Source organism: Anastrepha obliqua, chromosome 2, assembly GCF_027943255.1.
Source record: "Anastrepha obliqua isolate idAnaObli1 chromosome 2, idAnaObli1_1.0, whole genome shotgun sequence".
Lineage (NCBI taxonomy): Eukaryota > Metazoa > Arthropoda > Insecta > Diptera > Tephritidae > Anastrepha > Anastrepha obliqua.
This window is the reverse complement of record NC_072893.1, coordinates 92,819,184-92,828,527: the sequence shown is the minus strand read 5'-3', so window position 1 is coordinate 92,828,527 and position 9,344 is coordinate 92,819,184. Positions and strand designations below refer to the sequence as shown.

The following is a 9,344-nucleotide window of genomic DNA, read 5'->3' as shown; positions in this document are numbered from 1 at the left end:
ACATTTATTGTAAAGAAATATTTCACTACTGATTGAAAATCTATTCTCAGAACGCACAGACAATGCAAAGTTTAGTGCAGCAGCAACAGCAGCAAAATAATATGGATTTAATTAAAATGGATAATTATGTCTACTCTCGTGGTTCGCCCTTTCATCAGGAAATGATCGGCCAGAAAGGCAACAATCAGCAAGGCATGAATTCGCTTTGCGGTGGTGGCGGTGGCAATCTGGGCCACAACGGGCCTGGTAATATGGGCGGTCATGAGCATGGACTGAGTCCGCCCTATTCCAATCAATCGCCACCGCATTCCGTGCAGAGCAGCATGGCGCTCTCGCCACATGCTTACTTGGGTGAGTAAATAGCGGCATACAAAAAATTGTATCCAAATGTAACTTACTAAATCACATTGACCATTAATATTTCACCACAGGCTCACCATCGCCCGTCAAATCACATCCTAGCTTACCCACCTCACCCACGCACATGCAGGCCCTGCGTCATGCGACCCACCAAAAGCAATTCGGCAACAATGTGAATTCTTTGCTAGGTGGTGCTGCCAACAACAATAACAGCAACTCTACAAATGGCCCACAGAGCAATTCGTCAATGAATTCGCCGCAAAGCATGAGTTTTCAATCGCCTAGCAGTCAAAGCCTGTCGCAACAGAGTTCACCGGTGAGTGTGGGCATTGTGTCGCCGACAGGTAGTGATGGCATGATGATGGCGCCACAGCAAACACAGCAACAGCAACAACAACAACAGCTGCAGCAACAGCAACAACAGCAGCAGCAGCAACAGCAACAGAACTCGAAAAGCAGTGCAATAATGCAAACTATGCAACAACACCAACAGCAGCTTGTGAGTCTCGACTTCGGTTCAGCCGGCTTGGACTTGAATGGCTTTTGCGGATCACCGGGTAAGTGGGCACAAAATACGATTACACCATGTTGCGTATACCAGAGTTCGGGCTTAGGAGAAATCAAATTAATTCGACTTAAGGGGTAACACCACTGTACACGCGTAAAATAAACACGATTTTTAAAGAATTTTTTTGTATAGAAGAAAAGGGGAAACAATCACTCTGATTTGGGAAGTTATTACTTATATACTAGAATACAAAACTACAAAGTTTGATCGAAAAATTTTACAAAATGGCGGCATTGGAGACATTTTTGTAATGTGGTTCCTCTTGAAGGAGCTCCGCGGCACGCAGCACAGAGGGTGCAAATTTTAATCTGGAACAAAGAAACATTTTTTTTCTTAATCTAGATAAGAATAGCTAGAGAAACACGTAGGGGATTTAAAAAATATTTATTTTTGTGGAATTAGCAAGCATTTGAAGGAAAAAACTCTATTTTGGACTAAAAAAACGGAACTTAAATAATTATAACAATCGTTTAAATTAATCTATCGAAAATCCCCTACGCTCTTCTCTTAAGAAGGTTATTATACAGACGTAGTGAAAAACCTGATTAAAAATATTTAAAATTGTTTGAGTTATGCTGCGTGCCAATTTCAGAAAACGTGTTTTGAGAAAAACGCGTTTAAAGTTTGGAAATTTGGAGAAGTCGTTAGGTAGCAGTCACTAACGCTTGGTTAAAAGCTTAAAATATTTATGAAATAGACTTCGGTAATGTATAAAACTTTTTGTTCTGTATTTTAAAAGGTTCAAAGAATTTTTTAAGCTTATAAAAAAAAAAATCAATTTTTTGAAATTTCTACAGTGGTGTTACCCCTTAATTCAATCTGATATTAGTTGAATCGTGAGATTAATTAACGTTTCAAAAAGAGTTACATAGAAAGTCTTACTTTAATTTGCCTTAATTCTCTACGCGTACGCTTTAAATCACTAATATAAATGCGACATACTTTTAATTACACTTATATTTCTCCATCTCTCATGCCACACAGATTCATTTCATTCCGGCCAAATGAATCCGCCATCGATACAAAGTACAATGTCAGGTTCCTCGCCCGCAACCAATATGCTGTCGCCATCCTCCCAGCACAATCAGGCTTTCTATCAGTATCTGACACCGACCAGTCAGCACTCCGGCGGCCACACGCCCCAGCATCTGGTGCAAACACTTGATAGCTATCCAACGCCATCACCCGAATCGCCCGGCCACTGGTCAAGCTCGTCGCCACGTTCCACATCGGACTGGTCCGAAAGCGTACAATCGCCGGCGGGTAACAATCTGTACATTTCCGGGGGACATCAGGCCAACAAAGGTTCGGAAGCGATTTACATTTGACAATAAGCACAGGTGGCAGCAGCAGACGTTGTTGCAACGCTGCTCTGCTCAAACGTTTCGTAGCGTGAACGTGTGTGAAAGTGTAAACACTAAAAGTATCCTACATACATATAACGCTATCTTTAAAATATTTTTAGTAGCATGTAGTTTGTACAAAAATAAAGCAAAAAACAAAAAGAAAAAAAAACAGTAAATGGAAAATCCAAGATTCCAGTGACAAGAGCGTGTGTAAAAAGTTAAAAAGTGAGAAAATTAATAATAAATATTAAACGAGCAGAGAACGAACGAACTGAAAGGAAATGCAGCGTAAAAGTGGTGCTTGCTAAGCGCTTTTAACGATAGGTATGTGTGCAAGGTGCATATGTACAAATGTATGTAGGAATGGGTGTGCACATACATATTTATTGTTATTACTGTTGTGATTGACACGCATGTGCTTGACACCCGGCTGCATGGAGACTTAGATGCTTCCTTTTCAAAAAAGGAAGTCAGCCATATTTTTTAAGTATGCATTTTTACACCATATACAAACACATATACATATACATACACAAAATATAAATATCGTAAATAATGTACGCATGAACAGTTGAGGTGCCTATTGTAAATTGTCTTTATTAATTTCTTAAATAGCAACATGTGAACAGGACCTAGAAAACCAACTCTGCTAATGCTGCATAAATGCACGTAAATATGTTATAGAACTATAAATTATACATACATACATATTAAATACATAGCATACAGGTAAATATTTACATACATACATACCTACATAAATACCGATAATGAACAAATGAAAATCAGCTGCAAAAAAGAAACTCACAATCGAATCTCCTACCAGAGTAGTAAATACATACATACATCTATGCATAAATTTAATGCAAACGAAATTAGTTGTATACATACGTATTTAATGTATATGTTAAGCAAGAAAATATATTACTTTTAATACGCATACGTGTAAAAAAAATTATTGTTAAAATATTACGCGCACTTGAAATCGCCTGAGTGAAAAACGAATTTTTTTTTGATAAATTATGTCAATGTATCACGTCAAAATTTAGATAATTAGAAAGTTGTGGTGTTTGTTTTTTAAATGTTATAACATGTTGGGCTGTAAAGCATAGATTTTGTTTGTCATATAAAGAGAGAAGATTACAAATACTTAGTACGCAGTACTGATTTGCATAAATTTGTCTGTTACTTAACTCTTTTCGAGAGTCATCGGCTAGACGCAAGCAAAAATTTGGACATAAATGATATGAACTTACCTCCGTTTATTTTTTCTTCCATTCAATATATGTTTTTTTTTATCTTCCAAAAGGTTTGTTGTACTCGGAAGTTAATATTAGATTTTTTGAAAATTTGATTTACTCAAGTAGTGCTATTATTTAGCTACATTATGTAAATAAGAAATTAAAAGCAAAAAATAAGTTAAAGTTACAATCGGAAATTTGCCTGCTTGATAACACCAGGCAAGCCACAAAATGCTTTCGCCGAAGTGCAAACTTCCAATGAAACTAACTCGTTGACTGTCGTCTTGCCCAATACCCAACACCTTTTTCCACTAAACGTACTGAAATAAGCAAAGTTAGAACTTCAATCCGCTGACAAATCTTTTAGCTGCATGAAGCGCTGAAGGCTGCAGCACCTAGTGTTTCCACGACAGTCGGTTCTACGTTACCGAAACGACCCGGATTTATATCCGGCCAAGGACTGTCACCCCAGCAGCATTTCCCGTATGTAAGTATGGGGAATGTTTATGCTGCTACAACAACAACAACAGCACCTGGAACGCTTAGTAATTGCTAGCAACATTTCACGGCAATCCCAGTGAGTATTGCTGGTGAATTTGCAGTGCGACGAAGTTAGTACTAGCCTTAAGTACATGCATATATATATTTCTACATACAATAACCATATGAAACCCGAGCATTTCGATGAAATTGAATAAGTAGAGATTTCTTTCTTTTCTTCAATTTTCGAAAAAATGTCAAATAATTCTATGGTAGCATTACAGATAATTAGAATGGGCTGAGTAATCGCTCAACACCACCTTTTCTATGTTGCACTTTTGCCCGTTAACGAGTACAACATTGCGGTATATGCGCAATAATGTATCTGCACCCCAAGACACTCACTGCTGAGCACTTTGGATGCTGTGGTGTTTGTAATTAACAATACGCAGTTTTTTAGTCAGCAAGAATTACATTGTAAGCATAAAAATTGCTAGTTGCATTGCCTTTGTAGTGCAATGGAATGCAGTAATATGTAATTGTTATGAGAGGAAAAGGAAAAGGACTATAATAACACAATGTCAAGAGAAAAGTACTCAGTTTTTTCCCAAGGTTAAAACAATAATGAGCAGTTCGCTAAGCACTTTGGTGCTCAACTGCCTTGAGGGGTAGCAACACGTACCTGGTAAAATTTTTCATTCATGAAATATTTGTGCAATTCCCAGAAGCTTTCTTTACCTACTTGCGTCATAATTTTTTTCTGACTTCATAAGAATGCTTGTATAGGGTTGTTCAATAGGTGCGCTTCAACTTTTTTCCGATAGGGAGGGCGAACGACGCAATATTTTTTTATTTTTCGCTTGTCATTTGTAAACTTCATTAGTATACATTTCATCATGGAACGCTACACACTTGAGCAACGATTGCAAATCGTGCAAATTTTTTATGAAAATAATCGTTCTGTTGCTGCCACTTTAAGAGCATTACGGCCAGTTTATGGTCCATTTAACAAGCCGTCCCGTTTTGGGGTTATGTGAAGTCATTGGTCTACAGTAACAAGCCGGCGACGATTTGTGAGCTCAAAGCCAATATTGAACGCCAAATTGCTGGAATTTCGGCCGATTTATGCAAAAGAGTGGTCGAAAATTGGGTTCAACGATTGGACTTCGTAAAACGTGCACGCGGTGGTCATGCAAAAGAAATCAAATTTCATACTTAAATGTATGTATATGTTCAAACTCGATAGTAAAAAAAAAATTTGTCAAAAAAGTCAAACCGTTTCTGTTTTATTCAAAAAAGTTCAAAAGTTGAAGCGCTCTTACTGAAAAATCCTATAGCATTAATTTGAATGTTAATAATTCTACACGATTGCAATTCTAATTAAAGCAACTAAATACAAGTTTTCTGAATTTTGTGGGTATAAATTAAAATAATTAATATTTTTAACTTTTTATACGCCCTACACAGCGCACAAAAAACAACATGAAAACAAAAGGCATAAAAAACGCACAAAAAAACTACAAATATGCTCAAAAAAGTATTTGCAACCGAGAAAAATTTGCGAATCACTTAAACACTTTTTTCTTAGTTTTTCTTGTCAAGCAAAATTTATTCACCGCAGCCCAACGATCACCATTTATTGATTGCTTAATTAATTGTTATTGATATTAGAGAGTTTTTTTATTGAAATGTTCATTTGTTTAAAATTGCATGTGGAAAATTTATGGAATATTAAATTAGAAAAACAAATTAAGGTGTACAAGCAGACAAGCGTGCAACAAACTGAAGACATACTAGGCTTATTTATAGTGATGTAACAAATTGTATATGCAACAGATAAGATTAAATTCAGCCGTGTGCTTCACTTTGATTTAATTGTGGTATACTCGTAATGAATAGTTTTGTATTGACACTTAGCCTATATTCGAAATATTAGCCTTAAGTGCGCTGAAAACTCTTCCAGTAATGTTAGGTATTGCAAATTTGTTGTTGCAAACAAATTAAGTAATAGTTTTTTTACAACTAGCGCAAAGTAAAATATTCCAATATGTTCTAAATAAATTCTAAAAAAGTTGAGTTAAAAAGCAAATATGAAGCATATGAAACAATTAAAAAATGCAAAAATGCAAAAATTATGAATGCTATACGAAAAGTGCTGACGTTGTATGCGAATCGCTTGCAAGTAACTGTAAAAAGTATCTCATGTGTATGACTTAAGAATAAATGCTAAGTTTAGTTGTAAGTTGCCTAAACTAATAAATGTATTAGCTAAAAACAGCACATCATTAAATAATTGTGTAGTTTGCTTTGTGCTAAATAAATATTTAAACAATTTTAAATGTACATTAAACAAAATTATTTAATTCAATTATATATTTTTTAGCAAATATTTAATGCATTTTGTAATTGACAAAAAAAAACTTAGTTTTTAGTTAAAGTTTTTTATGAATACTCTAAGAATTAAATTTTGTATTTTATGCGTTATTCCGATATTTATAAAATAGCTGTAAACCCTAGCACGTCGCGATAAAAAAAATTTCATGTAATATTTAACAATCGATTCAAATTTGCGTAACTAAATTGATTTGAACACGAAAGCGGTACAACAAATATAAATAGGTATTATGATCGCTTGAGATAAAGATTGCCGCAAAAGACAAGAAGCATAAAAGACATTTAAAGTATATCAATGTGCTCGTGTAGTAATAAAATAGTAGTTTATTTTTTTACAAAATTACGGTTAGGTGATTTTCCAATGCAAAACAATTGAGTTCCATCTCTACGCGCCATGCAACTAAATATGTAATAAATGTTTTATTTTTACTTTGATGTCACTTGTTGGCGCAAAACTTTGCGAAAAAGCTTTAATTTAATTATTTCCTGTTTTCACACTATTTCACCTCATCTGTCCCTCACATGGCTGTCCAAAAGCTTAAAAAAGCAGCCATGATTTTTTGTTGTCTTTACACTTTTTTGTTGATTAACTTATTTTTTTTCCATGTCCGCGTACAGTGTTTCAAATATCTTTAATTGAATTCAACTTTGTTTCCTTTCACGGCGCCCTTTTTATTTTGTTTCATTTTTAAAAGGCGAATGAATTTAATACAAATCATGTAAAATATTATAGTACTTTGCAAATTGTTTTTTTAAGTTTTTCATAGCAATAGACATAATGAATTAAGTAATTAAGCGAAAATCTTTAAAAAGACATTAATAAAACATTACATATTTTTATAAAATAAATACCGTTATTTTATTTATTCACAGTTCACGTGAAATAGGTGTCGAAATCCATATAAAATTCTAGACCGTGAAGCAAGCATGAAATTTCACAACAATCACGGCAAAGTTGTACTCTGCTCACGCCGTGAAAAGGCTCGCAACATGAGGCTAGCAACATTTTTTCATCGCGGCTCAAAAACAAATGCAGGTAAAATGCCAGTTCGTCGAATTCAAAATTGTGTTCAAATTGAAATTTAGCAAAAATTTTAAAAATCTTAAAAGTAAGATTGCTTGAAATTGTTAACATTTTATTAGAGAGAGAATACTCCAAACGCCGTTTACAGGGCCAAGTTCGCCGAATCTATCGCAGACTACAAATTTAACGGGTGGCAATTGGTTTTTACTGACGGGTCAAAAGGATCCCACACTTATTACGCGGTGGTAAAGGAAAATCAAGAAGTTATCGCGTACGGCCTATAATTTTCATTCTGCTCTATTTTCACCGCTGAAGCAAACGCCATATTACAAGCCGTTCAATACTGCGCCAAAAGTAGGGGTAAACATCCCTACTAATATTATAAATGTGATTGTAAGTTTGTTTGTTACGCTTTCACGCCAAAACTACTTAACCGATTATTACGAAACTTTGTACACATGTTTTTGGAGGTGATAGAAGTAACATAGGATACCTATTGGTGGATAGAGTTCGATATATACATAGATCAAAACGTGGTAACCTTCGGATGTGTATGTACAATATGGGTATCAAATTGAAGCTGTTGGTGAATGCTTTAGTACAGAGTATTTTTCATGCCGCTACGTGACTGGGGTCTCGAGATATAGGTCAAAACGTGGACCCGGGTAATCTTTGGTTGTGTATGTACAATATGGGTATCAAATGAAAGCTGTTGATAAGTGCTTCAATACGGGGTAATTTTCATACCTATTGATGACTAGGGTCTCGAAATATATGCCAAAACGTGGACCCGCCGTGTCTTTGCACCGAATTAAACCAAACTTATGCACATTGTTAAGTAAGTATTGAAAATGGGTTTCGTAAAGTTTGGTTGTAATTCGGAGCAGTGGCAACGGGTACAGCGTTCTTTTGAACCAGCCATAATGTCGCTTACTTTTTTAACGCTTGGGGCGGAACTGAACTGTCAAATTGACAGTGTGAGTTACAATGTGTCAATATTTCTTTTTGATTTGGATGCCATAAGGAGAAGACGTAAGTGCAAAGTGTACAAATTCTTGGTGAATTTTTTTGGAGTGGATTTTGGAACAGTGAATAATTTCTTACGAAATTTGAGAATTTAATGTGAAATTCGAATGTTCAAATGAAATTATGTGTTCGTGGAAAAAAAAATTTTTTCGTTTTTTTTTGAAAAATATAAATGGATAATGGTTAAAAAAGCTCCAATGCTTAATAAAACATATAAATTGAAACGAAAAATTCATGGATGATCAGGAAAAAAGACGATTGTTTCTTAGTTATTCATGTGCGTTGATTTGAAATTCAAAAACAATCTTCTTTTTTCCTGATTTTCAATTTATATTTTATATTTACTCAAAAACAAATAGAAAAACAAAAAATATTGTTTATGCCGAAGCGCTTGAATAAAGAATAAAGAAATAAATAATATGAAAACCATATATTTTCTGTTCTAAACCATATCTATTCTATTTTAGTGTGCCCAGCGAAGCGGGCCGGGTGTGCTAGTATAATATAATTTGCTTCGACAGTTTGTCCTGCTTCCAAGCCATTAAAAACCACAAAAAATCAAGCAAAATAATCGACAGTATCAAAAACATACTAATAACACATCGAAGTAGCATCAACATTATGTGGATACCTGGGCACTCCGGCATCCAGGGTAACACACTGGCAGATACAATTGCCAAAGACATGTCCATTACACCAACAGTCACATCAGAAGTCATCCTACCTAGTATATATCGCTAGGTACACCGACTTATTCATGAACAGAGGCAAACTAAGTTACTTCGTGAATGGTCGTATTATAAACACCATTATTCCAACATCAACCCCAAACGTTCAAAACCTGCCTATCCATCATCGGTACCCACCAACCACATTACCCCATACACACAACTCCGTATTGGGCA

The 9,344-nt window shown here is 35.1% G+C and overlaps 1 protein-coding gene across 1 annotated transcript in view; it reads left to right on the top strand.

Moving 5' to 3' along the window:
- Nucleotides 1–5,093, top strand: part of LOC129239259 (neurogenic locus Notch protein) — a 210,705-nt gene extending 205,612 nt beyond the window's left edge. The window contains exons 8-10 of the mRNA XM_054874627.1: nucleotides 51–351; nucleotides 432–917; nucleotides 1,913–5,093. Of these exons, the coding sequence (XP_054730602.1) occupies nucleotides 51–351; nucleotides 432–917; nucleotides 1,913–2,256 (1,131 nt within the window). The 3' untranslated portion in view covers nucleotides 2,257–5,093. The remainder of the gene's footprint in view (nucleotides 1–50; nucleotides 352–431; nucleotides 918–1,912) is intronic.
- Nucleotides 5,094–9,344: the final 4,251 nt, after the last annotated feature.